The sequence below is a fragment of the Tauraco erythrolophus genome, chromosome 16 (assembly GCF_009769465.1).
Source record: "Tauraco erythrolophus isolate bTauEry1 chromosome 16, bTauEry1.pri, whole genome shotgun sequence".
In the NCBI taxonomy this organism is placed as follows: Eukaryota; Metazoa; Chordata; class Aves; order Musophagiformes; family Musophagidae; genus Tauraco; species Tauraco erythrolophus.
The window spans coordinates 6,197,459-6,216,422 of record NC_141480.1 but is presented as its reverse complement, the minus strand read 5'-3'; the positions used below and the strand labels follow the sequence as shown (position 1 = coordinate 6,216,422).

At 51.0% G+C, this 18,964-nt stretch overlaps 3 protein-coding genes across 5 annotated transcripts in view; 2 read left to right on the top strand and 1 right to left on the bottom strand.

The window, feature by feature from the left end:
• The first annotated feature begins 624 nt into the window (after positions 1-624).
• Positions 625-4,471, top strand: MRNIP (MRN complex interacting protein). 2 transcript variants are annotated; one of them, XM_086621625.1, is made up of 7 exons: positions 625-684; positions 762-821; positions 1,059-1,156; positions 2,381-2,450; positions 2,761-2,897; positions 3,157-3,244; positions 3,771-4,471. In XM_086621625.1, the coding sequence occupies exons 1-7, from the start codon at positions 625-627 to the stop codon at positions 4,371-4,373; spliced, it is 1,116 nt and encodes a 371-aa protein (XP_086477751.1). In that variant the 3' UTR covers positions 4,374-4,471. The 2 variants fall into 2 exon arrangements, with proteins under 2 accessions (XP_086477751.1, XP_086477752.1); XM_086621626.1 differs by having other exon boundaries at positions 3,157-3,257; positions 3,769-4,471.
• Positions 4,472-4,967: 496 nt separating this feature from the next.
• On the bottom strand, positions 4,968-9,502 carry SQSTM1 (sequestosome 1). 2 transcript variants are annotated; one of them, XM_086621383.1, is made up of 8 exons: positions 9,294-9,502; positions 9,003-9,098; positions 7,963-8,192; positions 7,690-7,870; positions 7,137-7,226; positions 6,366-6,607; positions 5,902-6,109; positions 4,968-5,262 (listed from the first exon to the last, which is right to left on the bottom strand). In XM_086621383.1, exons 1-8 carry the CDS (start codon positions 9,469-9,471, stop codon positions 5,105-5,107), a joined length of 1,383 nt encoding a protein of 460 aa, XP_086477509.1. In that variant the 5' UTR covers positions 9,472-9,502; the 3' UTR covers positions 4,968-5,104. The 2 variants fall into 2 exon arrangements, with proteins under 2 accessions (XP_086477509.1, XP_086477510.1); XM_086621384.1 differs by having other exon boundaries at positions 7,690-7,846; positions 9,294-9,501.
• A 7,478-nt stretch (positions 9,503-16,980) lies between these two features.
• MGAT4B (alpha-1,3-mannosyl-glycoprotein 4-beta-N-acetylglucosaminyltransferase B) overlaps positions 16,981-18,964 on the top strand; it is a 50,610-nt gene continuing 48,626 nt past the window's right edge. The window contains exon 1 of the mRNA XM_086621423.1: positions 16,981-17,077. Coding sequence (XP_086477549.1) covers positions 16,981-17,077 — 97 coding nt within the window. The remainder of the gene's footprint in view (positions 17,078-18,964) is intronic.

The following is an 18,964-nucleotide window of genomic DNA, read 5'->3' as shown; positions in this document are numbered from 1 at the left end:
GGAATATGGCTTGTTCTTTGTCCATGGGGGTGACCTAAAAGAGTGGGGGCTTGGTGTGACTGGAGTCTGACTTTTTTTATCCCTTTCGTCCTTTTTTTCTTTTTCTCCCTTTTAAGCTCTTCTCTCGCCCTCGCCTCTTTATTTTTCCTTTTTTTTTCTTTTAAATTATTCTCAATATTTACTTTTTATGTAACACAGCCTGATGCAGCTCCAGGTAGGTGCAGACATCACTGTTGATGATGAAAACACAAAATGTTTTTCCTCTTGAAAGAAGGTGACTTTCATTAAATAAACACACCCGAGCGAGGCAAGGCGCTGCGTTACATCTGCCCGTTTGAAGGCAGCTCGGGCCAGCTCATTGATTTTTTTTTTTTTAATTTTATTTTTTTTTTAAGAAAGAATAAGAAGATGCTTGTAAAACAGCCTCCTGGCCGAGCGGGAGCGATTAGTCCCTATCGATAGCGGCGGTCGCGATAGCTCGTAGCGCGCGGCGCCGGGAGAGCCGTGCCGGCGGACTCGGGGCCAGAGCGGCCGCCTCGCTGGTGGCGGGGTGTCACGTGGGCGGGAGGCGCGCGTTGCTCTGGCGAGGGCGGGCGGCGGGGTGTCACGTGGGCGGGCGGCGGGATGGCGCCGCGGTTCTGGGTGCTGCGCTGCTGCTGCTGCCGCCGCTTCCAGGTGCAGCAGGTGAGTGCGGGCCGGGCCGGGCGGAGCTGGGGGGCGGCCGCGGGCCGCGGCTGACCCCCCCCCCCGCGCCCTCGCAGGCCAAGCGGAGCGGGAAGTGGAGCTGCAGCGTGTGCGGCCAGCGGCAGGCGGTGCAGAAGGTGAGCGGCGGCGGAAGGTCCGCGCGGTGGCGATGGGAAGCCCAGCGTGGTGGTGGAGAGCCCTGCAGGGTGGCAGCGGGGAGCCCGGTGTGGCAGTCACCCTGCCCGGGACGTCACACGCTGCGCCATGTGCGCCAGCCGTAGTTCCCACCTCGGTATTACCTGGGGCGGAGCCTCACGGTGCGCCGTTTCCTTCTGGCTGCTCCCTAAGCCTTGTTTTTATTGTTTGTTTTGCAGGTTTACGGCGAAGGGTCTGGCCTGGACTGTAGGCGCCATGTCCAGAAATTAAACTTGCTGCAGGGTGAGGCAGAGGAAGCAGTTGGTTGGACATCTCGGTAGAGTGTTTAATCTTTATGTGCTTGTTTCTTCTGATGAGCTACAGTTAATGCACATCTTCACGCATGGGGTGCCTGTTGCCTCATGTGAGCCCACAGGAGGGTTTTCTGTCCGGTTGTGAAGCTATGACATAATCCAGTTTTGTCATCACCTCACGGGAACAAGCTGTTCATTGGGTCTCGTGTTCTGGCGTGTTTCTCTTGACAAGGAATTTTCTCAGATAAGTTTAGTTGATCACCAGTGTGTGTTAGTCAGGCCTTTCCCCATTAAAATATATGCAATAGGGTTTGAGGTTGGTTTTGTGGTGCTTGGTTTTTAAAAAAAAATTGGTCTTATTTATTGCTTGATGAGCTGACTGTGGAGATGTCCATCTTGCAGACTGACAAGCAGTGCAGAGGTGCATCCTCAGAGGGAAAATATTGTCCGCTCCAAGCTGTTGCTGCCTACCTGTTGGCATTCAGGGGTTTCTCACTGTGAATTTGCTGAGGAATCACTGTTGCTATTGATAAAAAGACTGGTTTAGTGCAAACGTTTGGGTGTAATTCCTGATGGTCTGGAAAATCTGATTAGCGCTTTCCTGTTTAGTTCATTCCTGAATCTGTTTACAAATTGCTTTATCTTGAACTGATCTTGAGCTGGTCCAGCTTCCTTTTTACTCAAGGTTATTTTCAGAAATCAGTTAAAGCTAGTTAGATAACTTAGTTGTGTATATGCAGTGCTTCAGGGTTAAGCTTTGGGAAGAAAACTCATTGTTTGTTCACTTTATCAAAAAGGGTTGCTATTTCTAATCTCAGAACATTGTGAAATTCAAAATATTGTGAAATAATTTCCATTTTTCCTTGGTTGCTTGGGATATAATTAGTAGGTTTAAGCTGTCCCAAAGCTTGTCTCAAAGACACGCTGTTCTATCCCTAGTTGTGATCAATTAGAATTCATCATTTCATCATTAGCAGCTCTAGATCAAACTTGCTACTCTATTTGTATAGAAAGGAGGGCTACCCTCTAATTAGATTTTTTCGAGTATTTGGACAATATATCTTGCAAATCTTTCATTTGATATCTGCTTTTCTGTAGATGCTTTTTTTTTCCTGATATGCTTCCTGTCCACTGTTCCTGTCCATGCTTTCTGTCCAATCCCTTGTGCTTTGACTAGGTGATTTGAAAGTTATAAATCAACAGACAGAAGTGTGTTCTAGAAACTCTAGTTTAAACCTCTGTTTTAGGTGCACAGAAGACTCTGTGAATGACAGCAAAAATACAGCAGCCCAACATGAAGACAGTTCAGTCCAGCAGGTAAATTACCTACAAAGCTGAGGTAAGTACCAACCCATACTGACCTAGGTGAATCAAAGTGAAATCAGTGATCCCTTTATATGGGTTCAGACTGCTGAAATAATAGTGTACATAATCTGAGAGGCTCCAGCAGAAAGAGGTTGAGATGTATATCGAAACTCTCTGTTCCACCCGGGTACTGAACCTGGGAACACGATACAGGAACATGTCCTGAACTGACTTATGATTTGAGGCATTCAGCATATACATAACAATGCCAAAAATGAGAACCCTGTATTTTGCTGTTTTCGGTAATTCTCCAATGCTGTAGGAGGGCAGGGCAGAAGTCAGTCGCTGGAGTAAATATCTGGACAAGGATGGTGAAGATGAAGAAGATGGGGAGGAGAAGGCAGGTGCAAAAAGGCAATGGTTCTGTTCCCAGAGAAAGAACGCTGTGGAAGAACAAAGGTACAGAAAGAACTTTTTGTAGTTCCTGACCCCAAGTGCTGACATTTGGCTTGGAGGTGTAGGGGAGGTAGCTCATCTCTGATCGCTGAACAAAGTACAGGTTGCAATGTATGACCTGAGCTGAGCAGGGATTTCGTATTTGGGGTAAAACTTCTGTTATTGCTAGAGCCGTGCATTTTATGAACATTTCTGGTGACTTGTGAAAAAAAATTCACAGTGGAGCTAATCTGTCCTCTTTGTGAATGGTTTTCTTGGCCAGGAAATACCAGGACAGCTTCCTCTCCAGTGATGTTCACGAGTATGCGGAAGAAAATGGAGTTTTCCAGCTCGCCTACCAAGCCAAAAAGGTTAAAACCTCTGAGATGTTTTAGTTGTAGAAGATGCTTCCTGCCAGTAAAGCAAAACAGTGTTCTCCTGAACTCTTTTGTGTCATCATGATTTTGAAGTTTTACCTGTCTATCTTCCTCTGCTCTTCTGGGGAAAAGACTGGAGAAGAGAAGAAGAAAATTTTGTCAGGAGTTTCTCTCTGAAAGGTTTTAGTCAGGCAGAAAAAACAATGCCAAGTTGTGTAAGCTGGGTGGTTGAGCCAGATTCCTCTATCAGCACACTTGTAAACTGCTGCTCTGCATTACTGAGCAGTGGCACCTGTGTAGTACGCAGTTATTGAGGCTGCTGTGATGACCTGCAGGGCTGGTGAGGGTTGCCTGAGTCTCCACAGCCCAGAGGTCATAGGCCCACCCAGCCTCAGCTCTGCCTCAGAGGGCTGGTGAGAACTGGGGTGCATTTGAAGGACATGAGTGCTCGCTCTTTGCTTCTGTGCAGCTTGGCTGTGCGTGCTGGACTGATAACCAAGCTCTCTTTTTCTTCTTACAGCGCAAGAAAAGTGTAGTAGCTGTGCCTGATCAGGATGGTGGAGATGCTGTTTCTGCAGAGCGTATGGTTTCTGCTGTCTGCGAGCCCATAGTGCCTGAGGAGAGTACACAAACCCCAACTGCTTGTACCAAATCCTCCAAGTGGGAAAAATTTCTCTCGTGTTCTGACAACCATAGTGAAAATGCTGCCAGGGTCAGCTTGTCACCACAGGAGGGCAGTGGAAGGTTGGGGCCACACAGCAGCACCACTGCAGCAGATGCTGATATGGCCAGTAGATGCTCAGAACAGGCTGGAAGAACTCTACTTCAAGGTCCAGATTTTGAATTTAAAAAGTGTGTTGCTAGCACTGAGCATCTTGCCTCAAAACTGCCTGGCACCATGGTGCCCAGCACCAGCTGCACAGTTGAGGAGGATGTGTTGTTCAGAGACCCTCAAAGCCAAGGGTTAAGGGCAAGATCTGGTGTCTTAGAGAGTGCTCCAGGAAGGTGCTGTTTGCATGGCATGAGGGCAGATGTCCTTAACTCTGGCACTGGGCCAAAGCTTAGCACCATTTCTTGTGAACAGCTCTTCTGCACGGGTGAGGAGTTCAATGATGATCTCTGAGAAGTTCAGGCATGTTTGGCATTGTTTTGTTGTTTGTAATGTGTTTGGTATGTTGAGTTCTTGAGGAGAGATTTTGCCCTGAAGATGGCTTTACTCTAAGCCTGCACTATTAAAAGTTGTAAACTTGCTCCATGGCTGTGTTTCAGGGAGGGGTACAAGGGTGAAAGAGACTCTTGCAGTGGGCAAGTAGTAGGGTTACATAGTGTTGTTAAGCAACCTCATCAGCTAAGAATAGGACTGGAAGTAGGTCAGGTTGGGGGAAGAAAGCTCCAAGGCTCTAAGGATTCCTGGCCAGTACAATTGAATTCCCCATTGTTGAGTACAGCTCTTTTCCCCTGTGCTACCTCTTTGTTTACATCTCCCATAGCAACCCTTTCTTCCAGAGCTGCAGAGCAGGCTTCGGAGCCAGCCAAACATTTGATTTCTCTTCATAAGTGTGGCCTTACAGGGACACACCAGGTCTACAGTCCTGGGCTGTCTCCTTGCACAGGGAGCTTCTTAGTAAAATCACCTGTTCTCAGTTAAGAGAGCAGAAGCATTTGGCTAATACAGCTATGATACTTAAACACACACAGACTCATCACAGGAAGTATTTATTTTTCCTTCATTCTACAAGCACTTAGGAACAGGAGACAGAAACCTTAGCAGGCAGAAAGGTGAACTGCTGACTAACTCGTACTGCATTGTTTGCTTTCAGTTGGAAGGAAGGTGCTTTTTTGTTACACAGACTACTACAAGTGAGGTGGCTGCTTGGAATACTGGATGGCATCTAGTGCTGCCCCGATGTCACAGTTCTTTGTCTGGAGGAGTCGAGTGAGCCATCCACCCTCATCAGAGAAACCCATGGAGAGCATCTGGGACAGAGATTCAATGAGGCGAGGGTCTGCTTCTGTGAAGGCAAGAGTAGTTTCAAGTTGAAGTATTTCACGGAATTAGCAAGCCAGCCAAGCCTCAATACCATGCAGTAGGTAGGTTGGCACTACTAAGCCCAGCACAGCTAGTTACATGCTAGAAGACATGCTCTCCTTTGTCTCCCAGGAGGGCAGATGTTTGAGATAAGATACATAACCAGGGAAGAAAGCTGCTGAGTCAGCAGGAGCTGGCCTTGCTGTGGCACTCCCTACTGCTGACCTCAGTTAAGTGGCCTGGCATAGTGTTACTGGCTCCCACCAGAAAAATGCTGTTTTCAGCTTACAGGATGCACTTGTCTGCATCCTGAACACTCCATAGCAAGGACATGATTTAGGATATCACTATTTTTCATGTTGCTTGAATGGCCTATTAGTCTGAGTTCAGAAGTCTTGGGAAGCCTTAGCTGCCTACGTTCAAGAAGAGAACCACCTGACTGTCTCTAACAGAGTGCAAGAGCTGCCATACCTACTAACAAAGCTATGGACAAGTTTGAGGTCACTTAGTTACACCTAGTTCCTACCATTCTGAAAAGCAGGTCTGCTTAATTTAGGCAAGTTGGCAGTTCCTGAGTGAAAAAAATCACTCTCAGTTATGATACCTGCATGCATTCTCATACCTGGTGGGAGATGTGGGTAGAGTGCAGCTTCTCTCAGTCCTGTAGGTCCTGGTTGAGGAGGATCCTCAGATACATCCAGGGAGCTGGGACCCTCTGTCTCTGGCATTTGCAGAGACTGCAGTTCACCTGTGGAAGGATCCACTTCTTTGGAAGATAAGTGGGTCCAGTCCTCATCACCTCCTGATGAGCTACTAGACTCACTGTGTTCCTGAAACAGAAAGAGAAAAGGTCCAGGTGCTGCAGTGCTTTCCAGGTAGGATGCATGCTCCCACTATCTGCCTTAAATATGAATAGTTACATCCACAAGAAGTCCCACCACCTTTGCTCTAAACTTGTAAAACAAAGGTGCTGCGTATCACTTAATCTGCTGACATCTTAATATTAGCATGCATTGTAGGATTGAATACCTTCCTTTCTAGCAAACCCTAAGCAAGCCTCTTAAATGGGCATCATATTTCTTGTACCTGGGACTGGAAGCTGCCATCTTCCATTTGTGTGGGCACAGGATCTATCACCATGTCTTGTATCTGCTCTGCAACAGTATTTACTTCTGTAACAGGTTCTGTGTTACTCCAGTCTGGTTGGGTCTGAACATTCTGGTTATGAGTACTGCTGCTTGACTCAGCACTGTTCTCTTGACTGGAAGAAGCAGGAGTCACTTTGCTTCTCTGTCCTCCATGTTCCACATCAATATCAACTTCAATACCTAGAAATGCATTTGAGATGGAGAAAGTCTTAAAAGAGATTTTTCCAAAGCACAGTCCTAGGAGAGCATGGATCAATCCTAGTCTAAATGCTGTAAGGTTCTTGTAATCCTACAATTGTCCAGGTAACATGTAGAAATTGAAAGTGCGAATCATCCTTTAAACAAAGAATACTTAAGCACTGAAGTCACCTTCCTCTAGATATACAAGCCATACATTTAGAGGGTCAGGGCAGACATTACTGATGTTCACATACACCAGGCAAAATCCCGAGTCACCACCGCCTTAGTGTTACAGTGGTGACATGTTAATGAAATCTTTCCTCATTTTCCTTCCAAAGGAGGGCTCAGAAAAGGTACTGCGTGGCTGTTCTAAGCCTAAGCATTATTAGTATCACGAGTAACTTAAGCCTTCAAGGCTTAGTAGCATGAGGTAGTTCCAGTATCAGTCACAATAGCTCACTTCTGCTACCATTAAAAACATTTTTAAGCCAGTCTCAGGGACTGGGATAACAAACTGTAAGTCACTTACCCAGGGGGCTCAGAAAAGCTGCAACACTCTCCCCAACGTTCTTTAAGAAGGTGACATTGGGGTCCTGAGGCTGGCTGTTAGTAGAAGCTTCTAGAAAAACAATTTCTGTTAGCACGTATAGAAGCTCAGAGGGAAAGAGCACCTACAGACTGTATCCCTGTGAAATCCTGGTGCTCCTTTCCTGTCACTTACACACACTGCACAACAAAGACAGCATAGAGACAAACACTCTGAGCTACCTCTGGAACAGAAAACCAGTAGCATTAGCATTGTTAAGGCTCATTAGCCATGCTGAAAGGCAGATCTGGAGTAGAGTACTGTCATGCTTGACCTAACAGCTCAGCTTGGTTTGGTTCCAGATAGTCTCTGGATCCTCATCTACTGCATGGGCCCAAGCATGCCTCAAAATAATCCCACTCTGTGATGAAAGGTGCTAGTTGTATTTTAAGCAAATTAGATCCTATTTTTCCACCCAGATTCCACCCTGTGCTGCGGAACCTCAGCTACTCTGGCTCAGCTCCACCACCTTGTTTACCAGAGCACCTCCTCTTACCTTCTGCAGTGGGTGGACTGGAGGCTGCAGCACTGGTTTGGGCTTGTTCAGAGTTGTGGCATGGAGCTGCAGGGCCAGGATATCCCCAGCAGTGCATCCATGGGAAGGGTGGAACACCATGCCGCATTTTACGGAGCCAGCGTCCTCGGGGAAGCCACTGTAAAGGGTAATATTCATGTGACTCTCTTCACACAGGCAGATTCTGAGTAACTGAAACAACTTAAATTTGAGGAATATCCCACGCATTAGTTCCTCTCCATAGATTTTGCTCACCTCAAATGGATTCAGCAGTGGACTTTGAAACATCACCATGTGGTGCTCCTTATGGATGCCTTTACCCTCACAGGTGCTGCACAGGTCATAGTCTGGACAGACAGTGCACTTGAACCTGGCACCCACCACCGGCCCTTCACAGCCATCACAGATCACATTGGGGTGCACCATGTCACGGGGAGGCTCCTGGCTGCATTGCGAGCGATGTTCTCGCCTGCACTCCTTCTTTTCTATTAAGGAAAGGAAACTTTGCATCAAGAACGAGGTTACTATTTAAAGGCTGGAAATCGGGCAGAGGAGAAGGAAGCACAAACAGCCCTTGTCAGAGCAGTATTGACTTACTAGGTCAGTTTATTTTTACACCAGCTGCCAAACACGAGCTGAGGACACACCAGAGAGCTTAAACCAAGTGCAAAGGCGTTTCACAAAGATACCTGCTCCTCAACCTGAGCATAGCTCAACAATCTCCTGGCATGTTTATTTTAGATTAGTACTGCAATACCCCATTTGGCTTCTCATCCTACCTTCCTAAGCACTGCAAGAACAAAGTGTTTCTGGAGAGGGAGTTAGGAAGAAATGCCAGGAGGCATAACAGATGAGAACAGGGACACCACCGCTGGCTCATGTGACTCATTAGAGGGGAGTGCAGATAAAGCTTTGCAGGTACCTACACGAACAGAAGGTAGCACGGAGCAACTACACACAGAAGAATACACTGGAATTAAGGCATCCTAACACTTTGTTGTGAATATTACAAGATACCCATGGCTAGTCTAGCATTTCCAGGGAGCCACCATGACAACAGCGGCTCACAGCTGAGATGACCAGGTTAGGAGGAAACTTGTGATCCACCTGAGCAAGACAGATTCACATTCTGGCATATTACCCTGCCCTTTATTTAACCTTCCCCTGCGGGCTGCAGGTCACACCAGGCCCTTAGGACAAGGGAAGGGCCAGGGCTGGCTTCTCCCATTTTCAGAGGCCTGCCAGCAGGTACAGAGGGCACAGCCGGACCGCCCTTGGGAGCCGCGCAGCGTTACCTTTGATGTAGACACGAAAGACACCGTCCTGCACGTAAGGCATTGCCATCTCCAGCTCCTGATCGGTGGAAAAGGCGATCAGGTCCCCGTCTTCATCTAGAGAGGGCAAAGCGCACAATTAGGTGCCCAGTCAGGCGTCGCGGGACGCGGCCTACGGCGGGGAGCCCGGGGGGGCGGCAGGGATGTCCCGGCCGCCCCGAGGCCTCCCCGCCCCGCCGGTCTCGGGGCCCGACCCGCCGCCGCTGCGGGGCGGCCCGGCCCGTGGACGAGCCGTCTTTCTCCGCCACTCACCCTTGTAGTGCATGCGGAAGGCGGGCGGCGGCCCGGCCCGCAGCAGCCCCTGGAAGAGCTCGGCGACGCGGTCATAGATGGCCTGGTAGCGGGCGGGCGGCGGCAGGGAGAAGCGGCGGATCTCGCGGGCCGCCTCCTCCTTGCCCAGCAGGTAGGCTTTCACCGTCAGCGCCGCCATGGCTGCGGCTGGGCTGTGGCGCAGCAGGAATTGCCGTCGGGGAGGCGCAGGGCGGAGCAGCGGGCGCTAACGGCAGGGCGGGAGGTGCCCGGTGCGCCGCCGTCTTATAGCGCCGCGGGGCGGGGCCGCCCGCCCGGCAGCGCTCGCCCCGCCCCCGGGGGCGGTTCCGGGCACACCCCGGTGCCAGGCTCCGCCTCCTGAGTCTCAGGCTCCGCCCCCCGCTCGGGCTCCGCTCGGGTCCCGGCGGCGGGACGGGGTCTCGTCCGTTCCCAGCACGGTGGGCACGCTACGGTTCTCATTTTCTCCGGCACAGAGGGGTAGATGCTCATCGGTGTGTTTCCTGCAGCCGGAAAAACCTACGGATACTTGTGAATGCCCGTGTTTGCTCTGTGCCGTGCTTGGCCCCCGTGAGCAGTGCCTGTGCCCAGGTTTGCGTCCCCAAACTGTGGTCGGGGCAGCGCCAGGTGGTTTGGGGGCACAGGGCCACGCTGATCGCAAAAGCATCAGCAGTGCCTGGGCAGCAGGGAGCAAGTGCGGCATCGGTACCTTCTGGGTGGCCACATGGCTTCCAAGACCTGTCCGCCGCAGGGGAAACAGGACTGCGGGTCTGCTGTGCGCCATGGGACAGCCCCCAGCTGAACTGGTCCCCATCACTACCTGGCAGCAGCCACCAGCATTAGCTGGGGCATGTGCTAACGCCGTGCTCAGCCATCCCGGTCCTGCTCGTAACCTCCATCTTCCATGTTGGGGCGAGCAGGGCCAGGTGATGGAGGTGGGGAGCCATGTGCCTGCCCCGCTCCTGCCAGGGTGGCAGTACCCATCAGGGGGTTGCGTGCTCAGCATGACAGGAATAAATAACTCTTCAGTTAATGCTCTTCCCTGAACCCAATGTTTGGGAAGGGGGGGGCTAAAAATAAAGATACTAGTATAAACACGACTGACATTAAGGAGGATGTTCTGGGGGCTTTCCAAGTTGGTTGGCAGCAGTATTTTTTTTGCAGATCAGATACACTTGACAGGCCTCTTAATGTGGCCACAAGAGAGTCCAGCTGGCAGAACACCGTCTGCGCCATCCAAGTGTAATTAAATAAAGATGGATCAATGATTATTAGGTTCCTTGTTGGTGTTAATTTCCTCTCACCCAAGGGCCTGACCACTCTGACTCCTAGCGACATATTTCTTGGTTTAAGATAATAAAAACTTAGGAGAAACTGTGCCATGATTTATCATCTTCTGCAATCAAGAGAAAGATAAGTTTTAATCTCCACATGGGGAGGTAGTTTATTTCTTGACTTGAAGTATATACATTAAAACACTCGACTTTCTGTACAGATAGATTTTCGGCATATGTGCGGCAATTTGGAAATCGCAACACTTTTCTGGAAAATAGTATTTACAGTGGAAAGGGTTGCCCTTTCTAAGTTAAAAAGTTTTCTAGCAATTTCGATTTCTAGATAATGACACGGCAAATATTTCACCATGAACTGATAAGTTAAATTTTAAACATAAGCAGATCCAGGTTTAAGCATGAACGATGCTGTGCAGGGAATGATTCATCAGGTTTTACGAAGATATTGAAGGGTTTGGGTGCCCAGCAAAGGCATATTGCACTCAGCTTCCCTTTTGCCTCTCTGCTGTGTGTATCCTTGTTTCTGAAACTGTCAGTGAAAGTTGCTGGCTTGACATCATTGGATTTTCTTTTTTTTCCATAAAATCAGAATTGGGACGGGCGGTAGGAGGGCATGCAGTACAGGACACTCTGCCAGTGTCCAATCTGCCTTGCCAAGCGTCACCCCCAGCATGCCCGTCTTGTGTCCTATTTCTGAGGACCTTGATGGGCACTTTTGGTCTCATTACAGAGCCACAGACTTGTCTTTTGGGACCCAGCCCCTGCAAATTCATTCCTTAGGCAGCAAGTTGATGCCCTCCCAGACAGGACCAATTCCTTATTCCCCTCTCTGTCACTCTGCTGGGGTGTTTGAGGCACAGTGGGTTGTCCTCAAATTGCTGGGTCTTTTCAAGACAGTTGTGTCTCCAGATTAATTGATGCATTTATAATTATCAGGCCATGCACCAAATTAAAACCAGAAATCTAAGTTTTCCTCTCTGTGAACTTTAATCCAGTGGGCAACTATGGAAGGAGCCAAAAGCCAGAGGGAATTTCACTTCTCCTGGTAGAGCATGCTGAGTCACGCTCAGCTTTCTGGTCGTGACATCATGCACTTTTACAAAACATAAGGAAAACAAGGCTTCCACCAGCCTGCTGTTAGCTTAGCTCACCGATCACAGGACAGGGGTGACTCAGTGAGTTGTCTCCTCCTCCTCCTCCTCCTCGAGGCCGGGGATTTCCTCCCAGCCTTCCCACCTTCCGCTCTCCTTCTCCGGTGCAGACCTCGGACCTCGCTCTCCCAGAGTTTCCTATTGCCTTCAGCCCTGGGATTTGCCTCTGGGAAGTTTCTTAGCTGCCCTGGAGAGGCCATGAGAGAACCTGTGCTGTATTCCCACATATATTATTTGAGATGTTTTCTCTCTGATTGCTGGAGGATCTGGGTTTTGGCATTCTCCGTGTGAAGCACTGGCTGTGTGGATGTCTTTTTATGGTTCTTTAGGAATCCCATAGCATCACAGTAACCTCTGCCCAAAGTGTTTTGTCAGCCCTAGCTTCCGAGCAGCCAGCTTCACAGATGGATATAGCAAAGGAACAGCAAAGGAGATAGGAAAAAAAAGCTGTTCAAGTTTAAAATGTCAAGGTTACAGAGGAAATCCTCAATTAACAATTGAGCAATTAACATCCCCGCAGTGCTCTGCTTTCTCTCTACACCCACTTTCTGCTGGGAAGTGTTTAAAAATATTGAGCGAGATTCTTACTCTGAGGGCACGATCACCAGAACCGCTCCTTATGTCCAAACTTTTAATGTTGGCAATAAAGTCCTGGTGGGATGAAGGGAGTAGGGGGTGTCTAGTCTTTTCCTTGCTTGCGAACCACGACAGAGGCTGATGATGATTTTCCAGAGGGAATTCTTCCCCGAATCATCGCTGCAGCCCGAGGTCCCCATCACTGCCCTGGCACTCTGGGAGGGCTGTCACTTGATGGGGAGGGGAAGGTTTGGCCCCCGAACACCCCCTGGCTCTGGCAGGATGGTGTGCAGTGATGGAGGGATGGTGCAGAGCTGCAGCAGACAGGCACTCAGTGGGCTGGACCGAGTTCTATGGTCCATGCACTGCTATGATGCCACACGCTCCTTCCAGAGGCTTCTGGAGAGGTGCAGGATCTTCCGGACAGATCAGGTCAGATGCTGGTGACTCAGCCCGGTCCCGTGATAGCTTCCCTCCTCCTCCAGCCCAGCAAAACCACTGTTCTCCGCCTCCAAAGTAGAAGCCCTCCTTCCTCAACAGCGCAGGCGGAAAGGAAAGCTGAGTGGGTTGTTTTTGCTGTCTCATTTTTGAGGTTGAGTTTTCCTGAAGGTTAGCTCTGCCACGTCAGGTGTTTACACAGGCTCAGCACCATTTCTCATTGGTGTGACGTGAAACTTTTAAGGGCAGAAAATTCTGGGACAGTTTTTTCATTGAGACAGAGGAGCAGACAGGGAAAACGGGTTGAGAGCAGGCACAAAGTGCAAGCACGCTATGGGTGTTGTGCAAATATGTAAGGATTTCATGTTCCCAAAGGTGAGAAGGAACTTTTTGCAATCTACACAAATTGCTTGAGGTGTGTTGCTTTGAGAACGTGACTTGAAGCTTTTGCCCTGAATTAAAGCATCAACATGTCAACACATCGAGGGCGAGAACCCTGTTGTGATATTCATCTTTCGTGGCTAAGGAGCATTTGGAAACTTTTGTACTGCAGTGAAACAAGCCCTGGCGATGTTTGAACACAGAGATCTATAAAACACATAGGAAATGAAGTTACTTTGTTTTATAAGATAGCAAGTGCTCGTTGCTTAAAGCAGCATGGGGAGGACCAAACCTGACCTGCTTGCAGATGGGCCAGAGTCAAATGCCAGAGCCAAGCTCTTTAGAGAGCTTGATGAAATCAGCTATAAATCTGGATTACATTCTATATCTAGACCTAATAAATGTTTTCTCTTTCTGATTTTTGTAATGGCCTTGGGACCTGTGGGTTGGTATCCGAGTGCTTTCGGTGGAAGGCCCTAATTTCTGCAGCATGCTGAGTAATGCCAACATCCACTGTTCAAAGATCATGAGATCCCCTTAAAAAACATCTTCTCTCTGTTTGTTTGCGGTTGGGGTTTTGAGTCTCTGCAGTTCATATTTTAAACTTTTCTCTGCAAAAGGACCAAGGCTCAAGACTTGCTTTTTAAAAACAGAATAAATGCCAAAATTGGGGTAGGAGGGGCGGAATTCAAAAATAAAAGTGAACTTTACAGGTCTGATATAAAAATCACAAGAACTGACAATTTTGCTTCATCCCTCATTTTTTCCAAGAGAGCTCAAGGTTTTTGTCATGCGAGTGGTATAAAGCTCATTCATTGCTTCAGAATTTTATGAAGACAAAGTATAAGAGCAGAAATTAGATTAGGCTTTATCCTTGGGAAAGTGTCTGATTAATTGTCTCGGAGAAATTATTAATGTTATTCTGTTCTCTTCCTCTGCAGACACACCACATATCCTGAGCGGCGGGAGTGTTTTGCACATCTGAAAATAAACACCCGACATCTAATGCACTAAAATGTGTTATGTTATTTCTCTGAACTGTGTGACAGCAGCAGGATTTCACACGCCTTTCCCACAAACAGCTCTTACTTGTCTACCACCTCTGGGGGGGTTTTGCCATCAATTCCTGTGAACCCTCTGTTAGCTTCTGGGTTTGCCACGTAGGTTTAAGGTGAGAAAAAGCAAGCAGGCTGGGTGGGACAGAGCTGCTGGGGCTTGTTCTCTTTGCTCTGACGGTGGAAATGCTGTGGCTGGTGTGGTTGAGGCTTTATCTGCAGCCAAGGAGTGAGTTGTGGGTGGGTGTGCTGGGTTGGGGGTCTAAGCCTGGGGATGTGACTGCTCTCCATGGAGCTGATCAAACCCTCAAGGGCTTGATGGCTTGGAGACACAGAACATGCTGCTGGCTCGTTCTGCAGGTGATGGTTGCTTGGGCAACGCCTTGCAACATCCAAGTGAGGAAACACAGATCCAGCTTCCCTCGTTTTTTTTCAGTATTCCCAAGAGTGATGTTCAGTGCATTTGCCCAGCCAGGGATGTGCCTGGTGTGAACAACAGCCTGCGCTGGAGCCTGGCAGCTCCTTGATGGCTTCTGGCAGCGGATGCAGGAACTTTCGGTGCCGTCTGAAGGGCTCCCTCTGCCGATGTCCTCCCCAGATTTTGTAATCACTGGTAGAAGCCGTTTCAAGATTTGAAAAATGTGGTTTATTTTATAAACTAGAGAAGATTCTAAGGACATGGGCAGGGACAGGACCATCCCCTGCAGAAATGGGCTCTCCCTGCTTTTCCTTATACACATGTATGGCTTTCACCAAGGCACATGTATCATTCAGAGCTCCCTGAGGCAGCCCCTGCACCCACCCCCCTGGGTGCTGAGCTCCCTTCATCCCTCATCTTTCCAGAAGGAAGCAGAGCGGACGGAGGCCTGAGGAGCCCTTTGCTGGTTTTCCCCGTTTCAGGAGGATTCTTTCGTTGGCTGGAGCGCTGCCCGGAGGAGACATGCCCATGGAGCCCAGCTGGCTCCCAGTGCGTCCCTGCCTGCTGCTGGGCTGGTTCTGAGGCTGTGGCCGAGCATCGTCGAGCGCCTGTGTCGCCGCTCCTGCCTCTGGCATGGGCACACGCTTTGCTTTGCATCACTCTCTAATTGATCCAAACATTTCAAACAACAGACTTTGATTGCTGGAAGCCAGTCCTACAATATTTACACGTCTGAGAAATATTTACTTACTGAAAGAGGACCAGAGAATGGAAGTCGGCGACTTTAGCTGGAGGAATTATGTACATGCGTACGGGGCACATGAGCTGCCGCCTCCTGTTTGACCTCACAAACAACTGCAGGAGTAAGTTCAGGTGATGGAGGCATGTCCGTAGCATTTCATACCCGACCTCGCTGTACAGCTCCTTGTAGTGTATAATGAAATAAAGCTGGACCCATTAACAGAAGAAAACACAAGCAAAATAATTTTTAAATCTGATTTCTTCTGTCCTTCATCCGAGCAAGCAGCTGGAGGCCGTAACCCCTGAATGCCAGGTACTTTGGAAGAGCGATGATGTCCTTCCAGGCAGCAGCTTCCATTTGTGATATTCATCTGGCATTGATTTTCTCTCAATGAACATTAGATGCCGTTTCCTTAACCAAGATGAAACACTTCTGCGGAAATGGCAGCGAATATGCACTGCACAGCTACGGGGGCTGCTGCCCCCCAACCTCATCCTGCACCCCCCAGCTGTGCACACCCCTGCTATGTAAGGCCATAGGGAAACCCTTGTGCACAGGGGCCGAGCACACACCCCCATCCATAGGCACCTGTGCACACCCCGGGTGTTGAGAGTCATTTTCACACAGCCCAGTGCACAGGGACTCAAACACGTGAATCCATGCGCACACCCCCATGCCCAGAGATGCGTCCTCCCCTACGCGTGTATACAGGTGCACGTGCACACACCCACATGGACATATGGACCCAGGCGTCTGCGTGCACGCACGCACGCACAGAGACATATGGACCCAGGCACACACACAGGGACATATGGACCCAGGCACACACACACAGAGACACATGGACCCAGGCACACACACAGGGACATATGGACCCAGGCACACACGCACAGAAATACATGGACCTAGGCACACACACACACACAGATACATGGACCCAGGCACACACACACAGAGACATATAGACCCAGGCACACACACAGGGACGTATGGACCCAGGCACACACACACAGAGACATATAGACCCAGGCACACACACACACAGAGACAGGTGGACCCAGGCACACGTGCACACACACACATAGACCCATGCAAGTACCCATAGATACGTATGTATCTTTGTATGGATGTATGCATGTGCACAAGTAGGCATGTGCACAAGTAGGCACGTACACATCTGTATGAATGAGCCAAACGCATAGGTGTGTAGGTTTAGACACGTAACCAGGTGCGCACGTACGTGTACACACACACACTCACACACACACACTCACACTCACACTCTCACTCTCACACTCACTCTCACGCCCACCCGCCCCGCTGCCCTCGGCGGCCCCGCCGTTCCCCGCACGGGGGCGCCCTCTGCCCGCTGCCGCCCCGCCCCTTGGCCCCGCCCTTGGCCCCGCCCTTTGGCCCCGCCCCGCCCCGCCCGCCCGCCCGGCGCGGCCCGGCTCGGCCCGGCGCGGCGCGGGCTGCATGCGGGCGGGCGGGCGGGCGGTGCGTCCCGTTCCGCCCCGCTCTGCTCCGCTCCGCTCCGCGCCGCGCTCACCGGGGCCCCTGGGGCCGCCGAGGCCGCGCCGCGCCCGGGACATGCAGCCGCCCCCGCCGGCGAGGAGGCGATGAGGCTCCGCAGCGGCACGGCGCTCACGCTGCTGCTCGGCTGCCTGTGCGCCCTGCTCTCGCTCTCCTGGTACGGCGCCTTCGGCGGGCACAAAGGTAAGGGGGCTCGGCTGCCTCCGCCGGGGGAGCCCGGGGCCCGGCTGCAGCCTCGCCGCCCGGGCTCGAGGTGGGGGGGGCTCCAGGAGCCGGGCTCGGCTGGACCCCGAGGTCCTGCGGGATCCGGGCCCGGGGGCATCCTGCAGGACCCGGGGGATCCTGACCGACAGTATCCTGCTGGAGTCTCAGGGATCCAGACCCGGCGGGATCCTGTGCGCCCCTGGCCCCGCGGTACCCCCCAACCTCCGCGGGACCGTGGCCCGTGGGACCCCCGGTGCGGGCGTGCCCGTGCCCAGCAGGGCAGTAGGTGCCAGAGCCGGGGGTCCCTGCTCGTCCCCGGGGCACGCTGCGGCCTGGGTCGCACACGGAGGATCGGGGGGCTGCGGGGTGATGGGGGGGACTGTCGTCCGGGTCGGGCTGTTTTGAGCTGCACTTCAGTGATGCGTTTCTTTGCACCCCTGCGTTTATGGCGAAAACCTTTGTAGGCGACGGGACCCACGCAGGTTAAATCCTCCTGGGGAGGTGGTGATGGCAGCAACTGGGAGAACCGCTGGGCTGGGGGCGTCTCAGGGCAAGGTGGAGGTGAGGGGAGGTCTGAGCAGCCCTGCCCTCCCTGCACCGCGCACGGCTCCTGCAGCTTGATGCTGAGTCCAGTAACTTAAGTGTGTAGGACGGGTGGGAGGGCTGCCGGCTTCGGCACTTAAATATGGGTGCTGGTTTTGCACCGAGTTGGCAGCTGCAAAGCAGGGGTGCTGGGCCCCGTCCTGTGGAGGCTGCGGGGAAATCCCGCAGAGGTATCGCAGAGATGCTCGCTGCTGGTTTTCCCTGACAACATAATAGTTGCTTTTCCCCATCCTGTCGCTCGCTAAAGCAGCGCACCAGATTTATCCTGGCCTCGAGGACAATTCTGGTAGTTGCTTCTGAATTGTGTATCTGTCTCATGTGTGGGTGTGCAACCTCTTGTGCCCGTGCTGAGTGACTACTCAACTCTTCCAGTGTCTGCAATTTTAGAGGTCATTAAAGGCGAGTGATCTGGCGGTCCAGCCCTGGACCCACTGGCCATATCAGCATCTCTCTCTGCTACAGGTGAGAAGCAGCTTTTGCTGAGCATAAGATGTGACTTCATGGCTTTGCCATCCCGCGGCACACCATGCACAATCACAGCAGCTCGTGCATGGTGCAAGGCTGGCATCAGGGCTGGGGCAGCACTGGGGGAAGGCTTTTTGGCTCCAATGGGCAGGATGACACGAGCCCATGTAGGTTCCCATCCAGCCCAGCCCCTTCCCTCGCAGCAGAGCAGAAGTGCCTGGGACATGCCATCTTCTCCTGGCAGCTGTGGGCGGCTGCTCGGATTCCTCTGCCTCATTCATCAGCTGAAGGGCTCTCCTGTCATGCTGCTAACATGGTTTAAATCCCACCAGAGCTGCCTCCCCGCAGAGGTTTGGTTGACAGGCATTTGTAACGCAGGGGTGCTGCCGGCGGATCAGTTAGCTTCTGCTGGGGACGTTAACTGGACAAAATGTACAAGCAGGTGGTGGTGTATGCGCTTTCAGCCAGAAATGCTGGACCATCGTAAGTTGTGCAGGGGCAGAGGAGCACTCTGAGAGCTGCTTTCTTGTGGTTACTGCTGAGCAGTTGCTTTGCTTGTAGCTCCCTCCTGTACATGAAGTGAAACCAGTGCACGGTGCTGCACGGGCTTCCAGCGTCACTCCTGTTTCTGAAGCAGTAGCCAACCCCGCTGGGTAGTCTGTGCCGTCTGGACTGTGTCATCCTTTGACTCACATTTATTTTTTAACAAGTGGCTTTTCCCCATTGCTCATTCAAGTGCCAAAATAATAACCTCGGGTACCACTGTCCTGAGGTGGTAGGATGCTCCCAGGGATACGC